General features: G+C 43.7%; 1 protein-coding gene across 1 annotated transcript in view; it reads left to right on the forward strand.

Annotated features, from left to right (window-relative positions):
- The first annotated feature begins 15,967 nt into the window (after nucleotides 1-15,967).
- The window catches only part of LOC147692228 (uncharacterized), a 47,957-nt gene continuing 42,814 nt past the window's right edge, over nucleotides 15,968-21,110 (forward strand). Inside the window, exon 1 of the mRNA XM_086939511.1 lies at nucleotides 15,968-16,202. Coding sequence (XP_086795637.1) covers nucleotides 15,968-16,202 — 235 coding nt within the window. The remainder of the gene's footprint in view (nucleotides 16,203-21,110) is intronic.

Consider the following 21,110-nt stretch of genomic DNA (forward strand, 5'->3'; position numbering starts at 1 on the left):
CACCCTACCGCACACCTATTTCCTTACTTTGCTTCCCTCACTTATTCTTTTCTTCCATGTTTACTTCCTACCACATTCAATTTCTTTCAGTACTTCTGCCTATGCACACTCCTTCACTTACCTTTTTTACTGGTTTACTTAGTCCCTTTGTGACACTCCTTCTTTTACTCTCTCTCTTCTTTCTCTCTATTACTCCCCATGTCTTACCCTTATTCACTTACATGTACCCTCTTTCACCCCTCTTTACTTATATTCACTGCTATTTACTTTCCCTCCATCACTGCTATTCTTTTCGTCTGATTCCGTCACTACCTGTCATTCCCATACTTAACTGTCCTTCTTTTTACTTTCAACATCCATTTACATTCTCCCTTAACCTCTGCTTTAGTCTTCTTCCTATTTCTTCTCTTCTTTTGCTCCCTTATTCATTTTTCTTTTTCTCAGTTACTTCCTCTTACACTTTTTCTCTGTCTTACTATCTATTACACAGTCTCTCTGTGTTCCTCCCTTTAGCTCTCTTTCTCTTAACACCACTCTCTCTGTTACCATTCCTTATGGTTACTCCTTCATTATTTTTTTTTTATTTTTTTTGTTAGTGCGCTGACGGTACGCGCACCGGTGCGCGCACCGGGAGCGCACTAGAGTCAAATATAAAAAAAAAATACTATTTTAAAATAAAAATATTATCTCAATATACATTATAGTGTTCATTTTTAGAAAAACATTCCTTTTTCAGCTAAAGACATTTGTGAAAAAATAAGCTGAGAAATTTACTAAAAAGAACATAGGTATAAAGCCCTACAAAAAGTTAAAAATTAGCATTAAAAAAACCTATGAAATTCACTGAAAAAACCATAGGTTTCACACCAGTTATAGTTAGGAATTAGCATTTAAAAAACCTATTAAATTCACTGAAAAAACCATAGGTTTCACACCAGTTATAGTTAGCTGGAAATTTTACTGTCATAAAACCATTGAAATTCCCACGTTATAGTTAGTCGGACTCACTATAACTTGCGCGTACAATGCACTGCTGATGACATCACATATTACATCACTCATGACATGGTCAGTGACATCACTCATGACATCACTGATGACACCATCCTTGTGACACAGTGACAGACCTCCTTTCAGTGTAATGTAACCCTTGAAACACATATTCAAAAATAGAAACTAATATTTTCAAAAAAGTGGATATACCCATACCAGTTACAACAACCAATTCAGTAATTGTACTATCTATATACAAATTCACACATTCACCAACAATTTTATGTATTCACTCATACATATACTCACTCATCATATGTAGTGATACCCCTATTCATCCTGTTACACACCGACAGTCATCAAAAAGTTACTCACACACATACTCACACATGCAAATAAACTAATAAACATCCATTTATTTGCATATACAGATTTACACACACTACCACCTTACTTCTAAGGAAACTTACACATATTTACCCTCTTAAACAATCACTTATAGAAACACATACTTATTTAAACAGGAATTCTTTCAATCTCTCACTCTAACATATACTTACTTATATACATTAATGCTCATATATACAAGTTTAAAACATATGTAGTTACTCATAAAGACACTAGTGAGACAGGCATTCACTCACTAACACACACATATACACACTCATCCACCCATACAGTCCTGCACATATGCTGTCTTCAAAACACATACAAACAGTAAGTCAGTCATCAACCCATGCAGCCACTTATACACAAAGTGAAACACTGATACATATATTACAAAATTAAAAAATCCATTTACACACTTATTTAACCATTTATTCTTCCACCGTCCTTTACAAATACATATATAAAACATATTTATTTTTCAAAAAGACACACATTCACTGGATGGTGTCATCAGTGATGTCATGAGTGATGTCACTGACCATGTCATGAGTGATGTAATATGTGATGTCATCAGCAGTGCATTGTACGCGCAAGTTATAAGTGAGTCCGACTAACTATAACGTGGGAATTTCAATGGTTTTATGACAGTAAAATTTCCAGCTAACTATAACTGGTGTGAAACCTATGGTTTTTTCAGTGAATATAAATATATATATATATATATATATGTTATGTTATGTTATAAAGCATTTTATTGCGCGCTCTGCTACTACAAAGTATCCTGGCGCGATATGTGAGCACTAAACTGACCCAGTCCAAGAACAGAAGGAAACAGGGAGCTAAATACTGAGATTAAAAAGATGGGTTTTCAAGCCTTTCTTAAATTCTGCCAATGTAGTTAAAGATCTCAGAAAGAACGGCAAGGCATTCCAGGCCCGTGCTGTTTGGACAGAAATTGACTGACCGCCCAGTCTCGCATATCTGACTTTAGGCATAGACATCAGACGGAGATTGGCTGATCGAAGAGCTCGATGAGGGGTATACAAGGAAAACCTTTTGTGCAAGTATTGTGGACCTTGCTGATGCACGTCCCGAAAGGCCAGAACCAGTGATTTGAACATAATGCGATGTGCCACTGGGAGCCAGTGGAGCTCTCGAAGATGGGCACGTGCACTAGTTCTTCTTGGGAGATGGAACAGAAGTCGCACGGCCGCGATATATATATCCATACTAATATCATAAAGAGAGAGCCCAAACCTTTGAGGCGGGTAATCTCAGGAACCACAGCACCAATCACAACACCCAATACAGTGTTGGAAAGGGCAGTTGCAGCAGAAGGACGTAGGCTATGCAGACGCCCACCATATACATTTAAAAGATAAATGAACCGTGCCAGCATAGTCCCTTTGGGCGTGTCTGCGTTGTGCTGCGGGCGTGTGCTGGGGCGTGACAAACGCTGGGGCCGTGTGGTACGTTCCGCCCTTCATGCCATGTCTCATATTGTGTGATAAACCCACTCTGCTCCCTTTAAATACCCCTGCACCCCATAATCATAACCCACCCTTACTCCTTAAAATACCCCAACACCCTTAAACACTAACCCATCTTAACCCTATAAATATATATATAACCCAAACCTATCCCTAAACCCTAAAAATACCCCTGTACCCCAAAACCCAAACCTTGCCCTGAATCCTATAAATACCCCTGTACCTCAAAACCCAAACCTACCCCTGAACCCTAAAAATACCCCTGTACCCCAAAACCCAAACCTAACCCTGAACCCTTAAAATATCCCTGTACCCCAAAACCCAAACCTACCCCATAACCCTAAAAATACCCCTGTACCCCAAAACCCAAAACAAGCCCTGAACGCTAAAAATAACCCTGTACCCCAAAACCGAAACCTAGCCCTGAACCCTAAAATACCCCTGTACCCCAAAACCCAAACCTAGCCCTGATCCCTCAAAATACCCCTGTGCCCCAAACCCAAACCTACCCCTGAACCCTAAAATACCCCTTGTACCCCAAAACCCAAACCTAGCCCTGAACCCTTAAAATACCCATGTACCCCAAAAAACAAACCTACCCCTGAACCCTAAAAATAGCCCTATACCCCCAAACCCAAACCTAGCCCTGAACCCTAAAAATACCCCTGTACCCCAAAACCCATACCTATCCCTAAACCTTAAAACTACCCCTGTGCCCCATAACCCAAAACTATAGCTGAACCCTTAAAATACCCAAACACCCCAAAACATATACCTCAGTACCCCAAAACATATACCCCTATACCCATACTTACCTTATCCAAACATTAAAAAACATGCTTTTACCATGCATGCATTTACAACGAATTTCGTTGTAAATGTATGCGTGGTAAAAGCATATAAAATGTAATGCCATGCATTATAATGGCATTGCGGAGTCATGGTACTTTCGTAATGAAAGTATGCGGAGTGATGGTATGCGGATAGAAAGTTGCGGAATAATGGGTGTTTACCCTCCCCCGGTAAGTACATTGGTGGCACGGCGGTCCACATCTCCAGCAACATACTCATATTTTTTCACCACCCATTTGAAAAATGCACAGGTCTCTCTCATTAATGGCCAGCACCGACATACACTTTTAGGCACACCTCCCGCCACAAGTTCTAGAATTGCGAACTTTAGAGCTGGGGAGCTACGTTCGAATATCGGCATCAGCTCAACATCCTGTGATTCCAGGCAAATCGCTTTGTCTCCCCGTGCCTACCACAAATAAATGTGTTCTTCTGTAATGTAAATTGTGCTCATGCCATGTTGTCGAGTTCGCGCTATATAATATTGCAAGGAAAAATAAAGTAGGGAAACTCAAGTTCACACACTACTAAACACGCACTCTTAAGTGCATTAGCAGTGCATTGTGAATCGGAGCGTTTCAAAGGCCTGTCACAGATAAGAAATGCTATCAAAACGAAATCCTACAAAACAATATACTACTGGCCGGCACCATTTCATACCCGGACAACGTCGGGACGGGCTGCTAGTATAGCTATATATATAGATATATAGATATATAGATAATAGATAGATAGACATGGTTACACTTGTACAAAACCAGCACAGGTTTTGCAGAGATTTTTAAAGATCTTTTACATTTTATTTCCCAAACATAACGTCCCTCTAACCTGGTTGTGAGTGGTTGTGTGGGTGTGCAAGTAGGTGTTAGAGTTCATGTGTGATTGGATGTGCGGATCTGTGAGTGGGTAGGGAAGTGGCTATCTGGGTGAATGAGTACGTGTGTGTGGCTGTGTGGGTGTGTCAAGGGTTTTGTGGGTCTGTGAGGGGATGTGATAGTGGCTGTATGGGTGTGTGAGTAGGTGTGTGAGTGTTTGTGTGCATGTGTAAGTGGGTGTGGGAGTGGCTGTATGGGCCTTTGAGTGGGTATGTGAGTGGTTTTGTGAGTGGGTGTGGGAGTGTTTTTTGGGTTTTGAAGTAGGTCTGTGAGTGGTTAGGTGGGCGTGTAAGTGAGTTTATGGGTGTGTGAGTGAGTGTGTGAGTAGGAGTGTGGATCTGTGATAGGGATGGGTGAAAAATTCCTCTCCGCCAGTGGAGTTCAGAGTGTTGCCCAAACAAACTTGCAAAGTGATGTGGAGCAGAGTTCTTACTATTGAGCGGTTCACTCACATTAAATGTTTGTGTGCTAGACATCCTCCTGGCGAGATTTCTCAACATGGGTGGTCGACACCATGTTAATAGAAAATCTTTAACCACAGATATCTCTATTATGGTTCACACAAACCTTTCCCTATGTATATATTTTAAGAAATGTTACAATTTTTATGAGATTTTTTGTAATATAGTGTACAGCACAAAAACACACTAGAGGATGAGAGAGTGTATGTTTGATCAGTCCACTTATAATAAATGAAAGCAGCGGTGTTCAAGCCCATTGTTTCAAGCCATAGACCCAGAATTACCACTGTTTGTACATAATGTTGACATTTTGATATATATATGTAATCAATGCGCTTTAACTCTAGATCATTTATTTTTCTTGCTTCGTAGTATTCACTGGTCAAAGAAAAATCCTGAAGAAGGCATTTGCCGAAACGCGTTGGTGGTATTCTGCAAATCACTACCAGTGTCTTTTTGTATTTTTTTGTTTCTATGATCACAATATGTTCAAATTTACTGTATAAAATGAGATAAAATGCAAAAAAATTGTCATATAATCCTAATTGTGTTATCCAAATCCAATTTGTATTTGAACTTATCGAAGTAATATATGCAACAATGTGTATTTATTCATGTGCATAATAGAAAAGTGAATGTAGATATATTGTATGTTTTTGATACTAAACAAAAACAGAGATTAATAAAACTAAAATATTTTCTTAACTGGATTGATACAGAGTTTATTGTGTTAGACAGTATCTACAGTTAGCAAGCAGATTCTTTGTATAAACAGCACTGACCCCGGTGCTATTGCTTTTTTCTAAAAAAGTTTATTTCCCTGTTAGGGATTATCCTTGTTTCAGGGGCCCGTGTGTTTGTCATAACAAATTTGGTGTAACACCACGCTCCAGCATTGTTTTGTAAATATGCCCCTTATCTTATACTGTTTCCTAATTGGGAGGATGTGTCATTGATCTCAGAATTTCACAACTCATGGATAGTGTGGCAACTGAAGTTCTTTTATTTCACACACTAACTTTTTTTTAAAATTCCTAGCTGTTTGACTACCGTCCAGTTGGGTGAGCACCAACAACCACAGCTGACATTTGGATTTTACTCAATTCAAGATGTCCATCAATGTGAGTTTTTATTTCATGCCTGTAAGTGTAAAAAAGGTATCATGCTTAGTGTCATTATCAGGGTTTGAGTTTCTGAAATACAAAAGCGTACTCTTAATTAGTGTGAAAGTTTACAGCTTAAGGGACCAAGACAATAGCAGCAAATATAGCAGGAAGACCTAAAGGAATCTGCAAGTGAGTAAGGGAAAAGCATGAGACATGTACGTGTTTTTAAAATAGGAGAAGTATACCATGTAGTGTCACTAAAAACACAGGGATCAGTAACAGATTTTGGAGTAACCTTTGAACTTTGATTTTGTTTGGTAACTGAGAAATGATTGGAGCTAGACGTATGGTTCCTTCCCAACTCACAGCATGAGTTTAAAGGATTGGGAGAATAAGTAGTGAGTAAATTATAGTGCTCACTTTAAAGTTAACCCCTTGATGAAAAGAGTTTGTCGATTGGGATGTTCTCAGATTTGGTCACAATTGATTCAGTGTCTCCTAAAAAGTATGGGAGATTGATCTTTTTACCAAAGTTGCACAAACATCATGTTTAGTTCTCATCCCACTACAGGCCTTCAATGTGAAGTGAAAGAGTTACACAGAACTAAATAATTTACTTCCCCTTCAAGGCATGGGTGAAATATAGGGCAACACACCAAGGAGGCACAAAGAATGTGGTGAGGCCAGTAACATGGAGACCATGGCAGTTGAATATTTAGGTGTTCCTTTGAGTAGTTAGCTACTACATTTCAACAAGAAGGTGGCTACACAGGGCATAAGACCGTATAACAACATGACTTAATGGTGAAATCTAGTTTTAGAGAGAATGAGCTCATGATTTTTTCTGCTTCTCCTGTAGTTGCAAATACGAGCCCGCCTGGGGTCAGTAATCTGCTGCTGTAGACCATATGCAGTGCCTGAGGGAGGTAAGTGGTCAAAAACAAAACCCCTCATTACCTCATGGTACTAGACATAAATGTACTGTGGGTGGTCTCCTTTTGTGTGCCCTTTTTGATTGTTTATAGTTGCATGTAAACAAATGAATGCAGTTCTGAAACAAGTACAATTTCAGCACAGTACAAGCTGCCCTTGAAGCTATTGTGTAATATTATAGTACATGAAATGCAGGGGGAATCAACCACTCAATATTGAAGTACATGAGGGTGTGGAGGCAGCAGTCACTCAATATGTATGGTGGATGTAGTGGCGGCATCAATCATTCAGTATATCAACTTTGGATTGCAGTCAACCCTGGGAGAACCATATGACTGCTAACGTTTACAATTGTACTGCATACTCCCTTCCAAGCTGGTTTTCCATGATGCCCATGGGACTTTTAGAAAACCAATTAAAGTCTGTTTTTTTTTTTTTAAAATCAATCATTCAGTATTTCAGTTCTGGGCATATGGGGCCATCAGTCATTGAGGTGGGTGGTACTTACTTGGTTTCAAATCCTGGCACCACCCCAGCAGAATGCTCAAAAGACAACCAAATGCAGCACTGACAAAATATTAGAGCCCTATGGCATGTGGGTGGTGGACTTGGAGGCCACAGGATTGATAGGCAAGATGGCCCCACTCCCTCCCAAGAGACCCCATGGGAAAGTGAACTTTCTCTATTTGATCTCTGGCTATTCTAATTCTGTATCTATACTCTATGCCTACTGCTACAACTGACTACTTTAACCCTGTGCCATTTTAAAGACTTTTGATATCCTGGTCAAGACATGTTTCAACTAGTTATGTGACGCTGTTAACATATAATTTAGTACTGTTTGGCATCATGTGGGTTTGAATTACCAGGAAATGGGTAATGCAATTCAAATTTGTACCGTAAAGGGGCCTTTATATTATGTTTTGCCCAGGACCCACAAAATCCTTAAGATGACACTGAAAATGATCACAGGTAGTGTGGCCTTTGAATGCATGCTGCCAAATGTTGGTGATGGACGCAGAGCTGCGTTGCACAACAGGGGTCAATGTATGCTGATGGGAAATGGAGAAGTCTGCTCACCTCAGCAATCCTCAGCAATTACACTTTTCTTCAGTGTGGCAAAAATTAGCACAGCACTCTTCGTATTTGGATAGGAGTTCCGTGGCCCTAGAATTCCAAAGCAAAATAAACAATTGTAGATGTAGCAGTTTCAGGGTTGCAGTAAGTAGATTCATTAATGCCTGCCCAAAACAATGACCAAAGAGACAATAAATTTGGGAAAATGCCACTACAACGCAGCCGTTTCCAGGTGTAACCATAACCACGCATGCATTACACCGCATTAGTGGTTACAACGAATAGCCTTTACCACGCATACGGTTACTACGAGATACATAGTAAAGGCATGTGTGCAAAAGGTACCAAAAAAAGGGGGGCTTGGAGGGGTCTTCCCCCTAAAAAAAAAAATAAACAACGGAGGTTTAGAAAATGGGGCTTGGGGGGGTCTCCACCCTCCCCAAAAAAAAGAAACGCACCCGATTCCGTAAAATTATGAATCTGAAGAAAAAAAATGGGGAGGCAATAGGCGTCATTAGAGGAAGCAAAAAGACACTTCTGTTTACTCCTAACAATGTGAAACATCACCTCGGAAGTGCTTGGAGTGGAAAGGATGTGATGAGGTAAGGGGAATGAGGGGGTGGTGTTGGTAAGGGGAAAATTATAAGGGTCAATTTTTAGGGTTCATAAATAGTGATCGGAGATATTCTTTAACATAAAAATGCTGTTAACTTGCATACAATGAAAATCGTAGTAAAAGTGTGCATGTTAAAGGCATCTTCGTGGTAAAGGATATGCATAGGGAAGGCAATCGTGTTGTAAAGCATGCTTGGCAAAGGCATGCGTTGCAACAAATGCGTTGTAACATCATACTAAAGAATTCCAATGGGCTGCATGAGAACAGGCACGCCACTTGTAAACCTCTCTCAAAAAATGTGATACTTCGCTGTAGAGGCAAATTAGAAGAACCTTCTAAATTAATATATAATCAATGCAACAATCAGAAATATGTATTGTGTTTTGGTGTGTTTTGTTATAATTTGGTATGTCATGTTGTTATGTTTTGTTATGTTGTGTTATGTCATGTTATGTTATGTTATTGTTTCAAGCACCAGCAACTTGGGCCATGAAAAGAGGACCATCTGTGATCTACTATCTTTAGGTTGTGCAGTTATATGGGACTCTGTAATCGAAATTCACATTGAATCTAATAATACTCATGCTCTTAATCTAACCCTAATTTTTGACCATAGGCTCTTTGTGATTAACAAATACCAAAGGTGTCCAATATGATGAACTCCAATCAAGGCCCTTTTATATAGGTTAGAGAGCTCATGGGGTCTGTTGTCTTGTATGCTGGAGGGATTTTGCATAACATAACAATTAAGGAGTCTGACTATAGAAATTAAGAGTACCAGTGCCAAAACCTCTTGAAGAGGGCCACAGGGCATGAAGGGACTATTGGAGTCAACTGTTGTGGTTGAGGTCTTCTTCTCCTGATCTTCAAGGGGTCAACCTACTATGGGTCCTGAGCAACTGGACCTAGTACCCCTGCTGCACTTGACTCTCAGTGATAGCTGTGGATAACAAGTTAAAGGCTCCCTCGTGGGGGAAGTGTAGATAAACACGGCTCATAACTCGAAGTGCACACCGTAATATCAATAAATCAATGACGAGTGAAGTATTTGTTTTCATATTAAAAAAAGTATTTCAGTATTTCAGCATTCGAAAGCAATAACACATTCCCCTTGAGGTCAGGGCTCTAGTGTTTAACTGGAAAATCCCGGTCTCACACTTTTTCTTGTAATGTGGTTGGAGGTGTCCACCATTCACTGGTGGCCACTCTTTGGAAGCAGTCAAAAGTGTCTATGGTGACACAGCACCTTATCAGCGAGTGACCCTGAGCCTGGAAGGCCTGTATTAATATACAGCATCACAGAAACATTCCGCACTACAGAGGGTGCCTTGACTTTGGGTGCTTCCAATGCTCCACTCCTGCTCAGTCAAGTTGAACTGCACTCTGGATGCGTGGCAGCACCGAGCAGGTGCAGGTTCTATTCTCAGGTGCAGAGCCGGCTTTAACAGCAATCGGAGGTGCTCTGGCTTCCACTGGTGTGGTAAATTCAGCTTTTCCTAATCAGGGGGAGGGGGTTGATCCTTGTGCCCTGACACCGTACCAGGGACAGGGTGTAGTCCTCTCAACCTACTCTGGAGTCCAAGGGTCAGGTCGAAGGGCTGGTCTTAGTGCTTCTTACTGAAGCTGCAGGTCGCAGCTTCCGTATACTCAGGCGACATCCCAAACATTTATGGTACTGGGTACTGGTAATCCCTCCTGGCACACAGGGTTGCTGCAGTACCTGCTGTCAAGACATCAGTCTGTATTTCACAGGAACATATACCACAACACCCCATCCTGGCATATGATGTCACCGCTAAGGCCCGCACAGGTCTTGGCACTTTGTTGGCAACAATTACTGACATGGTGGCCCCTCCTGACATACAGAGTCATTGCAACCAAGTGGTACAGGCTGGGTTTAACGCTCTTGACACAGCTCTTGATTCACTGCTGAGTCCACAGTGGCCCTCTCTTGGCATCCGGGGGCCTCGCTCCCTTCAACGCGCTCCTCTTCCTGACAGGGCACACTGACCTTGACAAGCAGGCAGGCGATGATGCTCTAGGCTCGAGAGCAGCTGGCCTTGGTTTCAATGGGTGATGCCCCCCTCTTACCCAACAGGAAAACTAGCAGGCCTTGGCCCCCAGTCCAGGTCACAGCAAAAGTCTTGCAGAGCTCCCTTCCTCACGCAACCAGACAGGCAGCTTGGCAGAAGACACATTTGGGGTCTCAACCAACCATTCTTATACTCTTTTACCAGACGCCAAATGTCATTTAGGGTCTGAGTCTTTTAAGTTTTATGTTGGAGTTCTGCTTCTTTTAGAAGTGTACTCTTTCCTCTCTGTTTTCTCTTGAAAGGCTGTCTATTATAGCAGGTGAGACTATGAAGCTCATAGTCACACAACAGAGGCCATAGGAGTGACTAGAGTTCACACCTCGATGCCAACCACAGCAACATGTGCATCAAAAGGTTAATCCCAGGCTCCCAGCTCTAGTCTTTCTGAGACATTCCCTTAGCCCCATCGCCTTCCTGAGATGTGTCCTGGCCCTTTCCTTTGTGATCTATTACTGAATGAAAGAGCACCCATTGAAGTGTACTGGGGGTCTCTTTCTCTCCCTTCTCCAGTGTGTCCCACCCAGCTCACAGGAATGCAGCCATACACAAAGCTCTTTGAGGGGAATCCCCAACTCCTAATGTCTTCATTAGGCAGGCCAGATCTTCCCAAAATGGAACTTAGGGTCTTCTATATAATGTAACATTGCGGGCACATTTGCACTCAGTGTATGGACACAGTACACACTCTATGCAGTACTGTTACTTTCATGCATAGTGCCCTCACAGGCACACATGCATTCAGCACACTCATTCACTCTACTCATTGTTCATTACTGTAGCGCTGCTGTGTTGTGCCATGATGCGCTACTTGAAAACACACACACTTCAAGTACACATATTCATCAGGCACATATTGCACAACACTTAACCTTTCATGTATTGTACTTTTCGCAAGCATCTATATATCCAGTACATTCTTCCACTGTGCGCAAACTGAACAACACTACATCTCTCATATCCTGTATTCTTCACAGGTATACATACAGCCAGTACTGCACTCACCATGCATGTACTGCACAGCACTACTCTACTATTCCCAGGCACACATACAACCAGTGCTTAGTCACCACTTCTGTGCAGCACTTTAGGCATGAAGGCCAAGTGTGAGCTAGGCACACAGCAGTGAAACTTTTAAAATGGTGAGTGAGCCTTTAGGCCAAACTCCAGTGACACAGGGTAAAAGGGACCGGTACACTCATATAATCACTACACAGTATGCTTCCACCACAGCACTCGTGCTGCTTAATGTCTGGTGGAGGCAGTGACCTTACAGCACTTTTATGTTCCATATAGACACTCAATATAGACTCAGGTAGCAACCTAACCCTTCACCTATATTTCCATGCCATTACACTACATAACAGTTTTTGGGACTGACCTTTTACCTAGTTATGGTGCTGCTAACAGGTTGTGGGGTTTTCCCTGAAACCTAGCCTCATTTATTATGAATACGGATTCTTGGAAACTCAGCAGGACTACCATCTCCTGCATAATACCTATGTAAAAGGACCATTTCTTCCGTCATCCTAAGTCTGACATGACACAGCAAGGTAGATCCACTGGGAGTACCACATTGGGTATATAAACACCATATATTTGTAGATGAAGGGAGAGGATAAAAAGGACTTCCGTGCTGATACACTGACACAAGACGCTGAGATTCCTGCACGCAGACACTCCAGCTCACAGCGGTCTAACATCTCTCGCGGGGTGTCCATCTCGAGACCAAGAAGGGGTCCCACAGCCTCCCAATTCATGTAATGGGGTTGTTTTTATCCAAGCAGGATTCTTGGCTTTACACCTGCATGCATGTACTTAGGTACATCTAGTTACGGTTGCATCGTAGGAGTACGCATTATTACTGTGATGTATTTTTATACCTGCCTGTATTCATTGTTTTAGCACTATGGTAGAAATCTACCATCCTTTTTCTCTGTCGGTGCCTATAATCATGTATATCTGTTTCTGTCAAATGGTTGTTTCAGCATACCTATTTTACACTAGAAAGACGCTGGTTCAATAAATGCTTATTGAAAACGTCCCCACCGTTTATTCTGTGTATCTCTCTGAGACAAAGTGAGCATGAGTGACTGAGTGAAAAGTACTGTAGCCATGATCCCCGATGGGACAAAGTTGTCATGTTCGATAGTTGCCAAGAACTATTCTCTCCTTGGTAAGAGGAGTTTACAGTGGCACTGTGAGCAATCTGGTATACAGAGTAACATACCCGGTGGGGGTGTCTGGAATCAGTCTGGATACCAATCCCACATTCTATGTTGTCTAAACGCGCAGACCCTATATAGGTTTATAGGAACACCACAACAGCACTATGAGGGTAGTGCTTTGGGCGCCCCTCCCGGCCCAACAAGTACGCAATGTGTGAGTCAGGTCTATGTCATGGAGCAAACGCATGATATGCAATTGCTGATAGCAACCAGCATTAAGGATCCAGGCAACAGTACAGTCGGGCACTCATGGCAGGGGTACAGGTCCTTTACCATGCAGAGGACTTTTCCGTTCCAACGAACAGCTCTAGCAGTATACCCTTATGGGTACTTTCAGTACATCTGCATATTTATGGAAGTTTTGTTGTAGTTATGTTATGTTATTTTATATGGGGTTTTGTACCGCGCTCAATTACTACTGGAGTATCATGGCGCGAGGGGAGTGATGCAAGAGGCAGAAGTTAGAGGAGGGAAGGTGGACAATTAAGGTGCCAATTTAAACAGGTGGGTCTTAAGTGCTTTTTTAAAAATCTCATAGTTCTGAGTGGAACGGAGGGCCAGAGGGAGGGAATTCCAAGCAACTGCTGCTTTCACAGCAATGGATTGACCTCCAAAATGGGAGCGCTTAAAGCGAGGAAACGCCAGCCGGTGTTGGGTGGCAGAACGCAGGGGGCGATTGGGAAGATACAGAGAGAACCGTTTCCTTAGATAAAGTGGGCCCTGATCATGGATGACTCTGTGGGCGAAGGTAAGGGTCTTAAAAATAATCAGTTGAGACACCGAAAGCCAGTGCAGACTGCACAGATGGTATTGGACACTAGACCTCCTTGAGATGCCCTCAGACAGCCCGGGTGTCAAACTCGACTGCCTGTCCATCTGGTATTTCAACACCCGATCGTTAGTTAAACACCAGGTTGAGATATTTTATCTTCTAGACGCAGCAAAGCCAGACATACTTTTGCTGTCTGAAACTTGGCTCACAGAAGAGTCCTCCCCTGACATCTTGGCAGCCATCCCTGAAGGCTACTATGTACTTCAGGCCAATCGCGCCCAAAGCAAAATAGGAGGAGGGGAGGCAGCCATCATCTGCCATTCCTACAAATCCAAATCCCTCACAATGTTTCCGATACCCTCTGCTGATTATATCATTTTCAAACTTGAGTTGGATACCCTCCCTCTTACCTTTGCCTTATTCTACCGCCCCCCTGGTCACTCGCCCAGCTTTCTGCACCAATTTGGCAGCATGATAGCTGAACTGGCAGTTAACTACGCCAGGATCCTCGTAATTGGGGACTTTAACTTCTGGCCTAATGCGCTGCACGGAAGCGCCCTTTCAAGGGAGTTTACAGACCTGATAGCAGGTCTCAACTTTCTCCAGTTCATCCATGCACCTACCCATGTCAAGGGACACACCCTTGACCAGATCTGGTCACTAAATCAGGACATCCTTAACGTACAGATCTCCCCATGTGCTTGGTCGGACCATTTCTTTGTCTCCTTCACGGTCCCTAAGCCCCCAACAACCACAGCGTGCCCGTGCAATCCCCCTCTAACTCGTAACTGGGGCCGAGTCGTCCTCCCCTCACTCTGTCTTTCGCTGACTACAACGATCCCCCCTTTGATTGGTGAGACTGGTCTTCACTTGTCTGTCAATGCTCAAGCTGATAACATACACACCTGGTTGGCAGATGCCCGGGAAGCATTTGCCCCACTAAGGAAACTCAGGTTTAAACGCCCCTACGACGCCCAACGTTGGTTTACTGAAAATCTTTCTGATATGAAACTTACCCTTTGGCAAGCTGAGCGTAAGTGGAGGGCCGACTACGGCCATTGCAAGAAGCTGGTCTTTCTGGCAGCCTTGAAAGAATACAAATCAGCCATTCTTTCGGCAAACACAGAGTATTTCTCGCAGAAAATCCTCAATTCCTCCAATAAATCTAGGGAGATCTTTACGATAGTCAATGAACTTGCTAAACCTGACCGGATCACGATGAACCCTGTGTTCTCCCAGTCCCTCTGCGACTTCCTCAATAATTATTTTTGTTGAGAAGATTGATCTTATTAAAGGTAGCATTTCTAACCCTGACCCGGGATTCGACACAGGCTGCACCCCAATAAACTCAATTTTCCTACTGAACTACTCTCTTGTCACTATGGACACCCTCCCTCCGCTCCTCTGCAGAGTTCGCTCTGGCTCTCCTTCTGACAGTTGCCCTTCCCATATTACTTGGAAGATTTTTCCGACCTCCCTGAAGTCCACCTCTCCTTGCTCAACAATTCCCTTTGCCAGGGCATAGTTCCCAGTTCTTTCAAATCGGCCATTGTTACACCTATCCTGAAAAAACCTGGGGCCACCCTTAGTAACTATCGGCCAATTTCCCTGCTCCCCTTTCTGGGGAAACTACTGGAGGCCCATTTCTCCAGCTGCCTGGGCATCTTTATTGAAAGCTCAGACTTCTTGGACCAGCACCAGGCAGGATTCAGACCCCAGCATTCAACCGAGTCGGTCATGGTGGCAGTCCACGACGAACTTAGGAAAGGGGCGGACCAGAACATCTCTCAGGCCTTGGTGCTCCTCGATTTGTCGGCGGCGTTCGATACCTTTGTCCATTCCATCCTTATTCAGCGGATCGAGAACGCCGGCATCGGGGCACCCCGCTTAGATGGCTTGCTTCATTTTTGCAAGACCTTAAGCAAGCAGTTCGTCTTGGCTCCTTCATGTCCAAGGCGAAGGACCTGACTTGTGGGGTCCCCCAAGGCTCCTCCCTTTCCCCCTTGCTATTTAACCTTTACATCCTCCCGCTAATCGCCAAACTCAGGGAGAAACCTGTGGTTATTTTTAATTATGCTGATGACATGCAGCTCATCTTCAATATTGATTCTTCCCCTTCCTCAGTGGCAAATTTCCAGAACACCATGACCTTTATCAGCTGCTGGATGAGGGAAAACCAGCTCAAGCTTAACCCAGACAAGACTGAGCTTGTGCTCACTGGTCCCCCGAATAATCCTTGGAACCCTAGTTTCTGGCCGCACACGCTGGGCGGCACCCCCTGCCCGGTGAGCTCGGTTAGGAGTCTTGATGTTACCATCAGTAAGGATCTGTCTATGAAACCTCAAATTAAATCAGTGATGTCGGCTTGCTTTTTCGATCTGAGTTGCATCAAGAAGATTAGCAGATTCCTAATCCATGATGCCCTCGTCCATGTCATACTGGGTCTAGTAGTGTCCTGCATTGATTATGCAAATTCCCTCTATATCGGGATCCCCCTCTACCATTCCCATCAACTCCAACTGGCTCAAAACCAGGCCGCCAGACTGGTCTTTCGGCAGCCTAGGTCTTGTTCTGTGAAACCCCTTCTGAGAAGCTTACACTGGCTTCCTGTTGTTCAGCGAAGTCTTTTCAAGGTGGGCTGTATGACCTACCTAGCCCTCAAAAACCAAGGCCCCTCCTTCATTGCTGCTTTGCTCCACCGTTACACCCCCTCCCGAGCACTCCGGTCGGCGGGCCTCAATTTGCTTTCCACTTGCCTGTTCAAGTGTAAAAAGTTTGGGGGCTTAAGATTTGCTTCACAAGCCCCCCACCTCTGGAACTCCCTGACCTTCATCTCATCCCTTCCTACCAGGTGTTCAGGAAAGCCCTGAAGACGTGGTTGTTTGCACAAGCATTTGATTAGAATCTTTCTGCTCCGCTGTTAACTCCAGTCTGTCCCAAAGCGCAGAGAAACCATTGGTGAACGTGCGCTGTATAAATTCTTTTTTAATTCATTCATTCATTCATTCATTCATTCATTCATTCATTCATTCATTCATGTTAAAGAGGAGTCTGGCAGTCGCATTTTGGATTATCTGGAGATGATTGGTCAAGTATGCAGGGGTGCCGCTGAACAGGGCATTAGCATAGTCAGGCGAGAGAGAATAAGAGCTCTAGCCACTGTTTCTCTTGCCATTCTGGGAAGAAGAGGAAAACATTTCCGGAGAGCCTTAAGAGTGCCAAAGCAGCCGCAGGTGAGTTTCTTAATGTGAGCCTCAAATTTTAAGTCTTCCCCAAACCACACCCCCAGATTTTTTGCCAGGATGCCCACAGAGCTAGGGAATGGGAAGCCTGCAGTTTTATCTTCATTACATTTTAACTGGGCAGAAGCCCACCAATTGAAGACTGAAGAGAGACAGGTCTGGGTGGAAGCAGTGTCCAGGTCCGTAGCAGGCCAGGTAAACAGCAGCTGTGTGCCATCGGCGTAAGCTATTATTTTGGCGCCCAGTTGTTCGGCCAAGGCAATCAGAGGGGTCATTTATATATTAAACAACAGCGGGCTTAAAGTTGACACTTGCGGCACCCCGTTGTAAAGAAGCTTAGCCGATGACTCAAAGCGGACTGGGCGAGCTCTGTGTGATGAAATTTTACAGTGCAGGTTACCTTGTCATCAACGGCAGAACAGTAGGTGACACCCCACCAAACTAGTCTTGGACAAACAGCACCAAGCGATCCTACCTGGATTATACCATCTGCAATGCCACCCGGCTCCACTGTTTAACCAACTTCCGAATTTATCCAAGAACCGAAAGCGACCACAGGCCCAAGGTTATTTCCTTTAATATAAACCCTGTGAAACACAAAACTGCACCATCAGCATGCCGGGGAATACACACGGAAAACCTAAAGCGCCTTAAGTGGACTGAAGAAATTAGCCTGAACATCCTCCAAGCAAGTGCGGACATCATAAGAATAGGAACCGAGCAAGAGGCAATCCCGACTGTAACCTGGACAATGCTCTGCTCACACCTGACTCACGTTTTTCCAGCAAAGTATCAGGTCGAAAGGGTAACTCAGACTCGTCAGTTTACAATCTCACAGCAGACCAAGTCACTTAAGAAAGCCAGAAACGCAGCCCTGCGGGCACTGGCTAAATCGTCGGGGAATAGTGAACGTAAAATTCACTGTCAAACCACTCAAAGATCCTTCAAGCTGGCGATCAAAAAAGATAAACAGTTTCACGAAAACCAATTTTGGTGCAAACTGGTGTGGGAGAGTAAGCAAAAAAACTCTAGAAAATGTTGGGCTCTTACTAACCACACTAATCCTAGCACATCGAGCTTTGGATCTGCAAACATCCAGGAATCAGACTGGGTAAGATACCTATCTGACCACTTCAAGTCTCCAGAATACCCAGATTCCAAAGGAAGCAGCTCTTTAAATGAGATTAACCATGGGCCTGCCTCCACACGGAGTCTACCCGCCGACTGCTTACACCCCGCCAACATGGACCTTGAGGTGACACAAGAAAGAGTAGCCACAGCAATGACAAAAGCAAGATCTGATGGGGCTCCGGGCCCAAATGGCCTGCCACAGAGCCTGTTTAAATCTGACATTGCCTTCTGGTCCGGAACACTAACTAATCTCTTCAATTACGCTCTGAGAACAGCAACAATCCCGGACTCATGGCGGGGCGCCATAATCCACCCAATTTACAAATCAGGATCACATGCCCAACCGAACAATTACAGACTCATTGCCCTCCTGGATATTGAGGCCAATCATAATGCAGGCATCCTACTGGAGGATCTAAGGTTATGGGCAAAGGACTATAAACTGTTGCCAATGAATCAAACAGGGTTTGTTGCAAACTCAGGGACCAGCACTAATTTGCTAGCAATTTCAACTATAGTCGACAAGGCACTACTAACATCTAGGTTAGTGTTTTGTTGCTTTGTCGACTTCAAAGCAGCATTTGATAGAGTCCCCAGGGAGGCTCTATGGGTAAAATTAAGGAAGTGGGGATTCCAGAGAATGTATTACAGGCAATTATCCAACTGCACTCGCGTACATGGGTTCGGGTGAAGCTAGGGTCCGGCACACATCTCTCGCGGAAAATAATGACAACTAGAGGCGTGAAGCAGGGATGTGTGTTGGCCCCCTTCTCTTTAACCTGTTCATAGCAGATCTGTCGGCGACCCTGGACAATATCAACCGTCATTCTCCAAAAGTCGGTGCCTTGGGTCTAAGCAACCTTTTGTACGCCGATGACCTTGTCCTTTTAAGCCTCACTAGGGTTGGCCTACAAAGGCTCCTTGATAAACTGCATGACTATACGACTATTAACCAATTAGAGGTCAACTTAAAAAAAAACGCAAGTTGTCCCTTTCGGTAATAAACGACACACAGGTGGTGGTTGGTCATTCAACAACATAAGCCTCGTAACAGGCCAGTCGTATAAATATCTAGGCGTCCACCTGGATTCTAAATACAATTTTAGAAAGCAGCGTAACGAGATCGCAGTCAAAGCAATAACCCTTGTGGTATCACTAGGCAAGCTTGCAAAAAATCTCTCAGGCCCAACTCAATCGCCTCTTTTGGAGGTGATGAGAGCAAGAATTGGCCCTACTCTATCGTATGGCATAGAGTCATTTGGGGGGAAAATGAATACAGCCTTGAACCAGCACACAACAAAAATTTATAAAAAGGTTCTCCAGCAGCCAAAATCCGCATCTGCTGCACAGATAAGACTGGAGATGGGACTGATAAACTACGATGCCTCCAACATCGGGGCATATCTTAATCTCTGTCATAAACTAAAACAAGCGGACCCCAATACATTAGAATCGCTAGTCTGGCAAGAAATAACCCAGAAAAATCCAGGTGGAACATACGGCCGTCTCTTTAAAGACGCCATTCAGCAAATGTCAGCAAGTGATTTGTGGGCCCTGAATCCTAGTCAGACAGCATTCAAAATAGGGATCAAAAAGGGTGTGAGAATGAGATCAAGTATCACAGACAAAGCACTCTTTTTGAAACGCAGTCACACCTGGGCTCTTGTAAACTCTTATAGATGGCTAGCCCCCGTCTCCTATCTAGCCTGTACATATTCACTCCACCTAAAACGCAGCCTTATCGCCATTAGAATAGCGACTGGCGATTCCTGAAAGATTTACCCTCCTGGCGATGCACCGCGGAAGATTTAACTTGTAGAGGGTGTGGCAAAACAGCTGAAACTATGTCGCATGTGATCTGCCTCTGCCCAGCTTTTAATTCAGAACGCAGGCGGTGACTCAAACCAACCAGAATGGAATAGGCTGGGTGCCAGGACTTGCAGGCAAGCTATCATGGAAGCTTTGAACCCGGAAAACACATCCTTAAACATAAGACTTATAAACTTCATTCTGCAAGCATACCGTAATTTAAATCAAAAGTGGCCCTGTTAAAGTGTCCCTCCCACTTTCCAACTCTTAGGGAGGTTAAAATAAAATGATCAGTAGCCTCAGGAATGTCGGTTGCTTCCTAAAAGCAGGATACCATTGATGCCGAGTATAACATAAAAGGGTGGAAGAGACGACTTTTTTCCTTATACATCATGCTTCGAGCTATTCTATTTTATTTAAAGAGGCTTAAGAGAAGACAATTTCAGTTTTTATAATGACTGTTAACTGACCATGTTTTTATTCTTCACTGATTTTTTATCTTATTTATTGACACACAATGTGAATTTTGTTAAAGATATATGTGTTATATCTAAATAAAGTTAAATTGATTTGATTGATTTGATTTGACTAGAAATGGGGTAGCCGGACCTGCTGAGTCCGGAGAAGAAGAAAATAAGTCAACCACTCTAAAGCCAAACCAGTGACGCCAATGGCTGACACACGGGAAAGAAGGAGCTGATGTGGAACCGTGTCGAATGCGGCAGAGAGGTCTAACAATATTAGAGCCGCTCTGCCGCCTGCGTCCAAGCAGTCTCTAAAGGCCTCCGAAATTCCAACAAATACCGATTCCGTGCTGTGAGCAGCGTGGAATCCGGACTGGGCAGGGTGGAGGGCGTGAGATGTTTCCACAAAGGTGTTCAATTGACGGAAGGCAATCTTTTTGCAGACCTTGGCCATCACTGGCAGTAGAGAAATTGGCCGGTAGTTGGCTGGAGATGCCGGGTCCAAACCCGCTTTCTTCAACAGTGGCAGAAGTTTGGCCTGCTTCCAGCATTCTGGGACAGTCACTGACCTGAAGGAGAGG

This window comes from Lissotriton vulgaris, chromosome 9, assembly GCF_964263255.1.
Source record: "Lissotriton vulgaris chromosome 9, aLisVul1.2, whole genome shotgun sequence".
Taxonomy (NCBI): domain Eukaryota; kingdom Metazoa; phylum Chordata; class Amphibia; order Caudata; family Salamandridae; genus Lissotriton; species Lissotriton vulgaris.